The sequence below is a fragment of the Pimephales promelas genome, chromosome 21, assembly GCF_988280905.1.
Source record: "Pimephales promelas chromosome 21, fPimPro1.hap1.1, whole genome shotgun sequence".
Classification (NCBI taxonomy): domain Eukaryota; kingdom Metazoa; phylum Chordata; class Actinopteri; order Cypriniformes; family Leuciscidae; genus Pimephales; species Pimephales promelas.
This window is the reverse complement of record NC_142789.1, coordinates 23,035,988-23,050,065: the sequence shown is the minus strand read 5'-3', so window position 1 is coordinate 23,050,065 and position 14,078 is coordinate 23,035,988. Positions and strand designations below refer to the sequence as shown.

General features: G+C 36.0%; 1 protein-coding gene across 3 annotated transcripts; it reads right to left on the bottom strand.

Annotated features, from left to right (window-relative positions):
• Positions 1-45: 45 nt before the first annotated feature.
• On the bottom strand, positions 46-13,553 carry ppef1 (protein phosphatase, EF-hand calcium binding domain 1). 3 transcript variants are annotated; one of them, XM_089125085.1, is made up of 19 exons: positions 13,337-13,553; positions 13,021-13,137; positions 12,570-12,699; positions 12,318-12,350; positions 11,133-11,260; positions 10,269-10,329; positions 7,631-7,800; positions 6,781-6,895; positions 6,303-6,349; positions 5,983-6,149; positions 5,735-5,771; positions 4,602-4,751; positions 4,079-4,441; positions 2,383-2,568; positions 1,919-2,061; positions 1,704-1,810; positions 1,331-1,494; positions 327-411; positions 46-245 (listed from the first exon to the last, which is right to left on the bottom strand). In XM_089125085.1, exons 3-19 carry the CDS (start codon positions 12,622-12,624, stop codon positions 46-48), a joined length of 2,211 nt encoding a protein of 736 aa, XP_088981211.1. In that variant the 5' UTR covers positions 12,625-12,699; positions 13,021-13,137; positions 13,337-13,553. The 3 variants fall into 3 exon arrangements, with proteins under 3 accessions (XP_088981211.1, XP_039530179.2, XP_039530180.2); XM_039674245.2 differs by having other exon boundaries at positions 13,021-13,092; XM_039674246.2 differs by lacking the exon at positions 12,318-12,350 and having other exon boundaries at positions 13,021-13,092.
• Positions 13,554-14,078: the final 525 nt, after the last annotated feature.

Genomic DNA, 14,078 nt, shown 5'->3' with positions numbered 1-14,078 from the left:
AAATGATTTGGAATTCTTTCTTGTCTGTGATCTGACCGTGCAGAATTAACCCTGCTGCTGCTCTTTGACATCTAGTTTATGAACCACCCTGAAAGCCTCCAGGAACTCATTAAAATCAATGCTGCCATCTTTGTTAAAGTCAATGCTTCGAGCCATGTCGTCTATCGCCTGGTCATTCACAGCGACCCCCAAATGAGAACTGAAGACCTTCCAGGTCTGACGAAACTCCTCGATGGAAATCTGACCTGTGTGTGAGCGTGGAGAAGTGCGTTATGATCAACACACAATAATCAGCATTGAACAAACAGGAAAACAGTGACACTAACCTGAGTGATCCTTATCAATGATGTTAAATATTATCTCTAGGTCAGTTCTATACCTATAAAGAGTTTCAGCCAAGTTTGGTGTTACCTAAAAATAAAAATAAAAATAAAAAAATCAAGATTTTATTAACAACATAAGGCTGAATTGTCAAATTCTATATTCTCAAAATAAAAGTCAAAGTGAAAAATGGATGTTAAAGCTGGGCGCAGTGGGCGGTACAACATAAGCATAATGTGGTTAAAATTTTGCAACCAAATATTTCATATTGCCTGTTTTACAATAGCTTTAAATGAGTTTACAGTTACAACTATCCATTTTATAATATTAGTTTAACTATTATTTACTATTTCACCATTTAGTATAATTATTTTTTTAGAACAATTTCATCAGGTTCTAAAATAAAAAGATAAATGAATCATTTAGGATTCATTACTTCTCATGTATAAAGTATTCAATTCACTCGATTACCCAAATATAAGCATTAAAGGCAAGGTAGGTGATTTGTTCCAGAAACATTTTTTGTTAAGCTGGTTGAAAGTCTCTTTACATCCTGATATAACTAAGTTAAGTGGTCTAAATGTATTTATATTTATATTTAGAAGTCGTAGGACCATAAAATATTCATCCAATCATTAAATTCAGTCCAAATGCAATGGTACACTTGCCTGCTCATGCAGATATTACACATCATCAGCGCGTTTCATGCTATGAGACAGATGTCAGTCACAGTCCGAGCACTGCAATCGAAACAGCAGGCACTTTCTACAGTTCTACATTACTACTGTAATTTGTAAGAGATGGAAACCCGTGATGTTATACTTATATATAATGTGATGGTACCACAATCAACGCTGAAATTAGTCTGAAGTCAATACAGGTCAAAGCTCTTTAAGTTGGTTATGTTCATTATTATTGTAATGCTATGTGCTTTGAAACAGTCGTTTGGTCAATATCGCCCACCCTTACAGCCAAAATATAGATATATTTCTATGATTAAGATGGTGACCGGAGGGATGAGCTCTCCAAGGCTGATGTCCTCGAAACAGGATTTGTACTCCACGTTGCCATCCGCACCAAGACGGGCCAGGCGTGGGCGCAGGGTTCTCCACGGCAGATCCAATCGCAGAACAGACTCCACCACCTGAGCCCACTCGCTAGTGGAGATGCGGCCTGAGAAAGACACCATTTTACTTTAGTTAACATTTCAATTATAAATTAATGCATAATATAACATAATTAGTGCTGTCACATAATCGTGTATATATAATATATATACAAGCATATATATTTTGTAAACAAAAACTTTCTTATGTTAGATGCCATTAATCACGATTAATCGATTTGACAGCACTAAATATAATATAATATAATATAATAACCTGTGTTGTCTATGTCATACTGTTGAAAGGCATCCATTAGCTCACAGCGGTGAGCATACAGTTTCTCTTTCAGAGCCCTGAGTGCTGAACCTTCTGCAACACAAACCCTAAAACAAATACGTTTATAAATGGGGACGCTTCCTCATAACCTGACACACAAATTCATATACTCAACACCTATTTGTAACTGAAGGTAAGCGAGCGAGTTAGATTACCTCTGATGGAGGGTGAGTTTTCTGGTGCTTCGACTGACTTGATACTGGAAGAAGCGTGGGACGAGTTCAGGGCCCAGTTTGATATACGCTCCACGGTTACTGCCCTCTTCATAGTAGTTAGATGCAGAGAAAATAGTGATAACCTTGGATAAAAGGAAAAAAATTCTGGGACTAAAAATATACAGTATGAGTTTAAAAAAACCCCGTGAGATCAATACTGAAGGGTTGTGGTCTTTCATCCATGTCTGTTTGATTTGAGGTCATCCATTTGTAAATGAACTGTTAAAAGTATTCGCAAATAGAAACATTACCGCCATTTTACAGGACAGTAACAGATCTCTTTTATGGGAAATTGGATGCATGCATTGCAAATATACATATTCGTAAAGAGAAATACACTACACATATATTATAAGAAGTGATGTTGGCATAATGACAAAATGGATTATGTTTCTCATGCTTACCTGACCATTGTGGCAGAGCTCATAGCCCTCCTGTTTGCACTCATGTGACCTGATCAGCAGACAGAGGCCGTGTTTCTGCAGCAGCGTCTGGGTCACGTCCGGCCCAAAGTAACAGCCTCCACCACGGAAAGAGTTCAGACTGCAACCATTATGATTTTTAGGGTCACTCCAAAGGATATCGACAACCTGTATCAGACAAATTATGACCATGTGTTCACTGTTCAAAATGTCTATAATAGAATTATTTTTGAATAATTTAGAATTGTTGAGCATAACTAGAACATTCGTTTACACTTTCTATATTGACTATAGAAATACTACAGTAATTTCCATAACTTTCCATCAATTTTCCAGACCTGAAAAAAGAAATACTTTACAATAAGGTTTCATCAGTTGACATCAGTTAACTACTTTAGTAAACATTAAATAACAATGAACAATACTTCTACAGAATAGTTCACTTTTGAAAAAACTTTTGCTGATAATTTACTCACCCCCATGACATCCAAGATATCCATGTCATTCTTTTTTCAGTTGAAATGAAATGGTTTTTGATAGAAACATTCCAGCATTTTTCTCCATATAATGCACTTCAATGGGAACCAAACGGTTCAAGGTCCAAAAGACACTTTCAGTACAAACTGCAAACTGTTCAAAGGGCTTTAAATGATTCCAGACGATGAATAAGGGTCTTATCAAGCGAAACGATCGCTCATTTAATAAATAAATAACAAAGTTTAAGTTTTATAAGCTCAAATGATCGACCATGCGTGACTCTCCTGTTCGAACTCGTTCATCAAAATGAACAAATCTTTTTCCGAGTCATTTGGTTTATTCAACGAACAAATTGACTCAGAAAAAGATTCGTTCATTTTGATGAACGAGTTCGAATAGGAGAGTCAGGAACACGCATCACAGTACAGAACAAGGCGACCATTTGAGCTTATAAAACGTAAACTTTGTTATTTATTTATTAAACGAACGATCGTTATCGCTTATCGCTAAATAAGACCCTTATTCATCGTCGGGAATCATTTAAAGCCCTTTCAACAGTTTGCAGTTTGCACTGAAAGTGTCTTTTGGACCTTGAACCGTTTGGTTCCCATTGAAGTCCATTATATGGAGAAAAATCCTGGAATGTTTTCATCAAAAACCTTAATTTCTTTTCAACTGAAGAAAGAAAGACATGGGCATCTTGGATGACATGGGGGTGAGTAAATTATCAGCAAAAGTGAACTACCGTTAATATTAATTTCAAAATTTACTAATACATTATTAAAATCAAAAGTTGTACTTGTTAACATTAGTTAATGCACTGTGAACTAACATAAACAAACAATGAACGACAGTATTTTCATTAACAAATGTATTGCTCATTGTTAGTGGATGTTAGTTCATAAATTTACTAATGTTAACAAATTAAACCTTTATATTCCTTGGCTATGTTGTTCTCAATTTCACCAAAATCGCCATGCTCTTTTATAATTCATAAACAACTTTTTTTGTGGAAGCTCAATAGGTTGGTGCAAAATTTTTTACATCTAAGAACAGTTTTAAATGAATAGTCATATTATGTACTGGAGCTTTACGCCAAATGGATTTCCAAGGCAGAAGGGTTTCACATCCAAAATAGAGGCTATTTGTCACACACACTACCAACAAAAACACACATTTGTAAGGAACCGGTTCAACTCACCTGCTGCCATTCCAGTTCTTCTCGGGGCGGCTCGGGCGGCTCTAGGGAGACGAAGGAGTCCAAGAAAGGGACCTGGAGCACGTCGGTGGGGCTCGGCAGACTGGGGGAAGGAGGAGGTCGGCGTGGGGTGTTTCGTGACGAGACACGGGGGGAGCACATGGATGATGAGGAGGAAGAAGATGAGGATGAAGATGAGGAGCAGCTGCCCTGCTTGGTGCAGTGCTTCTTCCTCCTGCGGGAGGCGCGACTGGTGCGGCCCGAGGTGTGAGGGCTGTCCAACCTGTGTCTGCTGCTGCTGCGACTGCAGGCCCGGACGCTGAGATCATCGATGCTGCGTTTGGGCACCCTCAGAGCAGACTTCACCTGCAAAGTATACATGTAAGGGATCGTCCTATTTACATTATTCTGCTTATTACATGGATCTTTACCAGATAAATAAATATACACACAAGAACTATAGAAATAATTTTTATTACGTATTAGGGAAGACTATAAATCCATCAAAGTCAAATAAAAGACGTACTTTATGCCTTTCAACCGTGCTCAGAAAGTCCAGATCAGTTTTGTCCGATATGCCACCATGAACTATAAGGACTTTGTTGTCAATGACAGTTGCAAGAGGAAGCAGGCTGAACACATCCTGAAACACTTGAAGGATTTCCCTGCCATGAGTCTATTGAAAGATCAGGAAAAATGACTAAACATTCATTTAAATGTCCAGTAGATGGCAGTAATGTCTAATATTCAGAAATGAACCTCACACTTAAAAATGACACAAGTGTACAGTATCCACCTTATTCCTGACGACTTTACTGCGTTTTTAATTATGGTTGGCACTTCCGGTTTGGGGAACTTCCATTCATTAAGACTAAAATGATAATTGAAATCATGAGGTTGCCCTACAAATAAAGCTGATCCGTCAGTTTGACTGGATGAGCTGTCAATTTGCCTTATTACAGAATAACATTGTACTTGGTATTTTAATGTGACATGTTATAATAAGAATATCTATGGCAAGAGCTCTTTCAGTCGCTGCTTCCTTTTCCTCGTGATGATTTTTATTTTTTCCTTTGCAATCCGCTGTAAAAGTATGAGAAAGGACACCATATACGGCACATTTGTGGTCTGTTCTCCCAAATTTAATTATTCCATTAATAATTCACTGGAATGCACAAATAATCTCTCGTTATTCTCCTCAAATCCTCATGTCTCTTTCCAGGTTTGTTTTCACAGGTAAATGCAATTTATCTGTCAAAATGACGGGAATCACTTTGATATAGTGTCACGTAATGCTGAACATTTTTGATTAAGGCTTGTTATACAATACAGATATTTGCCTACTATAGTGATATTTAACCAAAGACTCGCGCTTATAGGGCTATGTTTGATCTGTTGAAAGTACCTTGTTGATTCTTTTAAACTTTAAAATTTTATTTTGATGTTCAATGGTTGAAGGGTGAGTCGATTATTGACACTTTTTTAACGTATTACGTTCACAGAGCCAGAGTGTTTACAGCTTAACGGAAGTTACACCCATAATTTGCGTAAAACGTCATGGGGCGTAGGAATAAGGTGGATACCCTAAATAAAACAAAGCTATAATCAAATGATTATTACACATCCAGCCTCTTTGTTTTGCATACAATAAAAATCTACCTTGTACTTCTGCATGACTTCCTTTGTGAATCCGTATCTGCAAGAAGATAAAGAAGTTACAGATATGATTTTTTTTTAATCAGTTTTGAAAAAAGATTGCTTTCTGAGGGCGTCCTACTGGCGCTGTGCCATTTCGAGAATATTTTCTTTTTCACCGCCAGGATTTATCGACCATGGAAGAGCTTTTGTTTGGTTTATTAAAAGTCATAGCTTCAGTAATCATTTGAATGAGTGATCTAGCATGTTACCTGAGGTTCATGATGTGGTCCTCATGATTGCCTCTGTTTAGGTGCATGTGATCGGGGTAGAGCAGAAGGAAGGCAAACAGAACGATGATGATCTCTGTAGATTTCTTTCCTCGATCCACAAAGTCTCCATTGAATATGTAGGGGTTCTCCGCGGAGGGAAGACCGTTCTGAGTAAAAAGGCAATACATCTTAAATGTAATAAGTCACCAGCGATGCCCAAGTGGCTTTAATGAACTTAGATACATTACCCCAGCACCAATATTCTGAAATGCAATCACTAGAAATGATATTCTACGTCTAAACAATCAATCTGCATTTACCTTGTAAAATATAAGCAGTAAGTCATCCAGGCTACCATGCAGATCGCCTGTGTGAAAGAGAAAAGTCGGCATATAAAAGCTGTTTATCATTCCAAGGAATAAAAATCAAATATTGGGATCAGTGATGAAAATATGCAAAATAGTATAACGTGATGTCTTTTAGAATATTCCAAGATGGGAATTCAGTTATTCATGCATGCTTTTCTGTACTAATTGAATCAGGAGCGCTGTCGAGTATGAAATGGTGCAGGTTGGCTGTGATGAGCCCATTGAGGCACTGTGAAGTGCTTTATGAAGTGCAAAATAAATAAGCACTCATTCATTCAAGCTGGCAACACTTTTTCCCAAAGCAATATATCGCAAAATTTAGCACATATCTCAAATGCACTGCTGTAACTAATCAGATATGGATTCTATAGAAATATCAACTGCATTTAAATGAATATTCTAGTATTTTACTAAACATATTGCTTCTCACCACAGATAGTTATCTCTTTTGCATAGGACGTCGACAGGTATATGACGTTTGGCATCTGTTTCAAAAACTTCTTTGTTTCATATAGTAGCTGCAGCACATATTTCCCATGAAGAGTCTGAAAATCAGATGTAGTCATACATTTGCATGTCAATGCATTATTAACTTTGTTTGCAGTTCCTAAAATAGCTAAATATTTATAATAGCAGAAAAAAAATTAATATATATATATATATATATATATATATATATTAAAAGTTTGGGGTCAGCAATTAAAAAGATGTAATACTTTAATTCAATAAGGACACATGATAATGATCAAGTGACAGTAAAGTCATTTATAATGCTACAAAAAATATACATATTTAAAAATAAATTAGTTTTTTTATTTTCTATTGATCAAAAAATCCTGAAAAATAATCTACCGCTGTTTCCGCTAAAATATTAAGCAGTACAACTGTTTTTAACATTGATAATAATTAGAAATGTTTCTTGAGCACCAAATTAGCATATTATAATTATTTCTGAAGGGTCATGTGACACTAAAGACGAGTAATGATGCTGATTGAAATTAATAAATTATATATTAAAATAGAAAACTATTATTTTAATTTTTTATATATAGTATCTGCCTTGCACATTCGACAATGGTCATTCAGTTTTAACTGAAACATTTTAAAAAAAGCATTCTGAGAATTTAAGGTATGATATAGCATAATATATTTTAGCACAATTTGGAAACCATTTCATGTTTGCAAGACAGAGCTAAATAATGCACAAGATGATTTTGTTTTTGTTTTCCAGAAGGCTCATATTTGTTCAGACGATTAGTGAAAGTTTTATAGTGTTGTACCTGCTCCTCTTTAAAGGCACAGAGCAGGGCATTGGTATCAGTCACGCTCAGCGGGAAGGAGAGATGAGGGCCGCTGTACGACTCCGGCACCACAATCTGCTCGTACTTCAACTGCCTGACCTCCTCAGTTAAAGGGTCAACCACAGAGTCCAGGAGGTGAGAGATGAGGTCTGGAGGAAATATGACCATATGGGAAGTAGAAAAGAAGAATCATACACAATTAGTGTCACATACAACTTATTTAGTATGAATCAAAAACAATTTTGTGGTACTTGAATGGTGGAAAGGGTTATGGAAAATGCATCATCTCTGGAATAACAGTCTAAAAGACACTTTAGTCATGGAATTAGTCCAACAAACCATTTAAAATGAAGCAGAAAAGGTAAAATGACATTAAAAATAATGAACAACTTAAAGGAAATAGGCATTGTTGGTTATAGGAGACAAAGCAACCCATAATATTTTTAACCTTCTTCCTCCCAATTAACATGTCATATGAGAACTATCCATTAGTATAATCTGTAAAAACATCAGTCTGATAAATTCATGTAAATGTGAATCATGAAACACTCTGGAACATCAAAAGGTTTGTGTTATTGTTAAGCATGGCTGGGCATGTCGTGGAAAAATGAGCACACAGGAACATCAATACAGACGGACAGGCAATATCTGTTTCAGTCTTTGGTTATTAAATAAATGATTAATTCTCAACCTGGAGTCTATTATGAAAGGCCTATTTTGATTGCCCATCAAAATACCCAGCACACACGGTGCTATAACACAATGTACCACACTTCAATTTGCATAGCGTCTGTCCCTGCACAGGGATTTGAGGAGTGCTGACCCATTGTGTCATTCTTGAAAATGTAAATTTGCAGTGTTTCCCATAAATTTATGCAGAGAGACTTGAATTTCAGGAACAGATGTTTGTATTGAAGAGAGAGTAAATGTAGGCTTGCATTATTTTTTTCTAAACTTGATTTAACCATCTACTGGAATCATCCCATGCTTCCTTAGATTACTACTGATAAACAAGCAATATTAAAGGGATAGTTCACCCAAAAATAAAAAATTCTGTTTTCATTTACTGACCCTCAAGTTGCTCCAAACCTGTTGTGATAAAAATATGATATTTTGAAGAATGTTTGTGACCAAACAGTTGGGCCCTATTGACTTCACAGTTTTTTTGTTTGTTTTTTAGCCACACTTTAGGGTCCAATTCTCTAGAACTTACTATAATAATGACTTTTGCCTCACTAAACTCCTAATTAATGCTTATTAATAGTTAGTTAGTAAGGTATTTGTTAATGTTAAGTATATAGAATAAGGTCATGCAGAATAAGGCCTTAAAATGTGCTTTATAAGTACTAATAAACAGCTAATATCCTAATAATATGCAACTATTTAATAGTGAGAATCCTAAACTAAAGTGTTACCAATAAATTAATACTTTAATTCAGCAAGGATGCATTAAATTGATCAAAAGAAGTGGCAGGAAAGATATTTATATTACAAAATTCAGCCAAAAGCAGTTTTTTTTTTTACTTTATATTCACCAAAGAATCCTTTAAAACAAATTTCCACAAAAAATATGAAGCAAAACAGTAAAACAGTTTAACAATGATAATAAAACATGTTTTTGAGTAGCAAATCAGCATATCAGAAATTTTTTGAAGGATCATGTAACACTGAAGAAATGATGCTATATGTGAATAAAAAAATTCATATATAAAAAATAGATGGAAATAGAGAATAGTTACAATAAATTTTAATAATTTACTTTAATATTACTGTTTTTACTGTTCACATTCAATAAAGACTTGGTAAACATAAGAGACTTCTTTAAAAAAAAAATCATTAAAACAAATATTGCATGCTCAGCACACAAAACCAGACCTTTCAATATTAAACCTGAAGATACACTTTACTATACTACAATAACAATTCCTATCCTTATCATCCTAAGAGCCACAGAAAAAAAGCTGAACCTGAAAATCACCCAATCCAAGCCATAGATACATGATTACCTGACAAGACTAGTCTTGTGTACTCTCAGCCACTCAATGCAAACTGATGCAGTTTTCCCCAAAGGAAAGCCAATCTAGTATCTTCACAGGCTAAAGCAGAGAACCCCCATGTGCAGAATATAAAATGGTGAAAAGAATATTATATTCATTTGGGTAAAACAATTGAATATTTCTGCCCATGAAGTTTTCAGTACTATTACGCTGCATTTCTGGCTCTCTCTGCATTACCACAACTCAAAATGGGATCTCCCAAGGTTGCTAAGCAACTGTGTCTCCATATAGTGTGTTTTTGGAATCATTGAAAGCATAGGTGTGTAATACTCAAGAGGAAAACCATTTGATGCAAAATCACAAGTGCAGGGGTTTTCCAAAGGTGTGTTGAGGGACAGCCAAATGAATTAAAAATCTATCTATTTAGCAGTATCAAACCAACATAGCCTAACAAACCAACATGGCTCAACCAATAGAGTTCGTTCAGGGGACTGTTTTTCCGGCCAATAACAAATGGCAGCGTTTGAATTGTTTAGACATTTGGCGATGCGAAAATGACACACTTTACCTTTAAAGAAAGACGCATTTAAATACAAAATTTACAACACTTCATTCATTACCTGGTCCATTCCCATTTATCTGTGTGAAGTTGTCCAACATGAAACTGAAGAAACTGGAGAGCTATGAAAATAAAAAAACATCCATTAATTTAGTCTAAAAGCACAGTTTTAATATCATTAGAGAATTAAAAAAACAACATCATTTAGACAAAGGAGCTGTATGCAAGAAATTTATTTCAATTAATCATAAATTTTCCCTGATATGTCACTAGACATTAAGAAATCGTATTCATTTCAAATACTTATATTACTGACAACAGTAGTCCAGCCAGGATATTGTCATTAAAAAAAACGAAGTCGCAGCCCTTGACTGATGTTGATGTTAAGTTGTGTTTTGTTCTGATGCGTCACCCTGCACCGATCTACCAATCATGAAGTCAGTAGTGTTGCAGCATTCGGGTTGCCAGCTCTTCTCTAGTTAGAGAAGATGCAAAGGTGTCGGAATCGGATAAAAAATGTTTTCTAATGTTGCAAAACCCCAAAAAACTCGATATGAATCCGAAACACTTCGTTACAAAGTCCGAAATAAATAATTAACAGAAAAAACTCACTGTGTAGGACTCGTCACTTGCCATTGGAAGCTTCTTGTAGCAGCCTACATTCCTGCTGGAACCTGCAGCATATCTGGCAACCTCGGGTCATGGGGGAAGGGGGGTACACCCTAATTTGAAAGTGATTGCAGTACCAGTTTTGGCCACAATCTTGCATACAGCTCCTTTAAACAACATCAGCGCAAGTTTATTAAAGAGATAGAGTCGCCCAAAAATGATGATAACATCTTTGGGTGAACTATCCCTTTAAGAGATAAGTGATTTATAGATTGATTTGTTTGGACTGGCCATAAGAACCAAGTGTTTTTTATACCTGTAGCTGGTCCTGTTCCCCTGCATACTCAATGGACTGAAAGATGTTCCACGTATAGCGTCTTCTCATCTCCAGGCGGGCAACATAGCGTCTGTACCAACGCTGGATGAGTATGGCAGCTTTTATGGCTAAATACGTTAAGAACACAAAGAATGCAAGTGGCTGATGTAAACAATCCTTGAAGCTATAGTTGTGTAACAACAGTTTTTAGACATATACTAAATGCATCAGCTTTTCAATGCATCACAAGTGCCAGTTTTTAAAAGCAAAAACTTATAGCTTAAAGGAAAAATCACTAATTTCTACATCCATAGTTAATATGCAAAAGCAATAAAATATCTAAATATGCAGTAGGCATGAAACAAGATCTGGGATGATCTACTACTTGCTCTGAGATTCGTAAATGTGGACCCACAGGACACGTTGGGCAATGGGAGCGGTAGATCTTTCAGATTCGAAACGTTGAAAATTTTAAAAAGGCTAAAAGTAAGTGCTTTGGTATAAAAAAAAGGTGGTCCCCATGGTTAAATTATACTTGTTTAACAAAACCTGAGTAAAGTAAAGAGAACATAAACATCAATGGACAATGTCAACAAGGCGGATGTAGCACTGTATGTCTGGAAAAGATTGCTCACATACAGATATATTAAGAATGAATGATTAAAACTAGTCCACAATACAAACCCTGCAAAGATGTACTTTTGCTAAAGATGATTTTAATTTGTCTGTCAGATTCATGTTACGATGCTATCATCTCATCGTTACAGGGACACTTGGATATTTTACTGAACACTTGAGTGCAAAGACTGCTAAAAATAAACCTTGTCTCGGGGGCTATATCACAGGTGCTAATTAAAGAAGTGCAAGGAGCAGTTAAGGAGAAAGAACAACACAGACGTCAGAGACAAGGCATGGCTAGAGAATACACATCCATAGAGAAATAATGGGCTGTGTTAGAGAAGGATGGGATTATTGCTCATTCATTGTATTTATTATAAATGGTCACAAAAAATGACATTTTTGGGTTTGTGCAAACCTGACAAAAGTCATGTCTGCTTAACCTCAAAAAATATAATAAACTAATCTAGTTCGTGCTGAAATTGTGCGTTCATGCCAACTAGTACTTGTTTATAGGCACAAATGGGACACAGACAGTGATGACAGATGCTGAAGAAAGTGCCTTACTCAGAGCTGGGCTGGGCTGCTTGATGGAGCCATCTGTGTGAGAGGTGATTAAATTAAATTGAATCATTTGAGTAAAACCTTGGGGGTGGAAAAACAAGGGGGGAGAGGATAGAAGAACTAGAGCAGTATTTTTCAACAAATGAAGAATGCAAACTTGTTGAAACCAGGGTTGTTGCAAAGGGAAGATGAAAGAGAGGTTAAGCTATATTGCAAATCACATTAAAGCAATAGTGATATATAATCAATATTTACCCGTTTCAGAGGGTCGTGTTTGGTTCTCAACGGCAATGGATGTGCCGCATCCCATGATGGTACTGCTTGCTTCAGGTCATGAATCTCTGAAATCCTTGAGGTTCTCTTCTTCCTTTAGTATGCAGAAAACCTGTGCAAAGAAATAATACAGAAAGATTGTAACTGACCTTATTTGTACCAAGACTGCAAACACATATTCAGGTTTGGGGGAAACAAATATAATAGTTTCACAGTTTTTTTTTTTTCTTTTTTCATTTTAGTTGAATACAAATCTGAATATAAAAAAGATGTATCCTCCTGGCTGTTACCACTATTAATAAAACAGACCTAATATTTAATTTTAGGGTTGTTTTGATCTTCATAATGAAGTGGCATTAGAAAAAAAGCAGCACTGTTTGGAGCTAATCCATCATTAAAATAATGTGTCTGTGGAATAAAGCAAGATACTTACTGCAAATCATGCTGGACTTTAATCTGTGCCCTAAAGAGCCTTTCAAAGGGCCCTTTTAACAGTGATCAATCCCTGGGAGCGGGCACAGGGAGAGAGATGTAGACTGTTGATTGTCATCTTCACAGAACAGAAATATCATAATAGTTGACTGAAATATCTTGACTTTATTTTTTATCACTCTCCAAATAAGCTTAATATTTTCAAACGTTATATTTAAAAACATTACTGACACGGTATTTATTACTTAGCCACAACGGCAGAACAAACAATCTTACAATTCTCTAACAACGCATAGGAAACGATATCCATAAGTTACCTTCCCGTTGTCCATCATTCAGTACGACACGTATACGTTGAGAATTAGAGTGGGAAAGACGTATGATGAAAAATCAAATATTAATTTCCAAACGTGAAAGGATGCGATAGATAAACATCACAGGTGTCAGATGAGGCTAGCTTGCAGGAAACGCAGAGGCGGTTTGTTTGACGATTTGAGAACACCTCTCTTTTGATTCGTGCGAGTCTTGTGGGGGGTTTGGTTCATCCCTTTGACTCGAGTCATTTGGATCAGTTCAGTTAAAAGATTTGTTCACTAGCCTATGCAGTTGCGACAATTGTGGCGAACAATACAGTGCATTTTTGAGTAGGCTAGTCAGTGAAATATACTGCAATGTGTCAATAACTGAATGTTATCATTATAGTCTCTGAAAAAGTCCTTGCCACATTCATTGTATCAGTTTACAAGTCCATATTTGTCTGCATGTTGTGAACAAGATTGATTCATGTGAAGAAATAAACGCGGTCTTGTTGAACCATTCTTTCACGATCAGTAGACCAAATTTATTACTCCTTAATTTACCCCAAAATTAAAACTCTTTCATTAATTACTCACCCTCATCAAACTCGTAAGACTTTCGTTCATATCTTCGGAACAAAGGGGATCTTTTTGATGTGGCATCTGAGAGATTTCTGACCCTGCAACCTGATGTTTCAAAATGTTAATAGAGAGATCGTAAAACTAATCCATATTCATTTGTTAGTTATAACGAAGTATAGTT

Coding starts and splice junctions, on each gene's coding strand:
- ppef1 (XM_089125085.1), bottom strand. CDS start 12,624: ATGGGATGCGGCACATCCATTGCCGTTGAGAACCAAACACGACCCTCT. Junction 7,801..10,268: donor GATAAATGGGAATGGACCAG/GTAATGAATGAA, acceptor TATTTCCTCCAG/ACCTCATCTCTCACCTCCTG. Junction 5,772..5,982: donor GACCACATCATGAACCTCAG/GTAACATGCTAG, acceptor ATCTTCTTGCAG/ATACGGATTCACAAAGGAAG.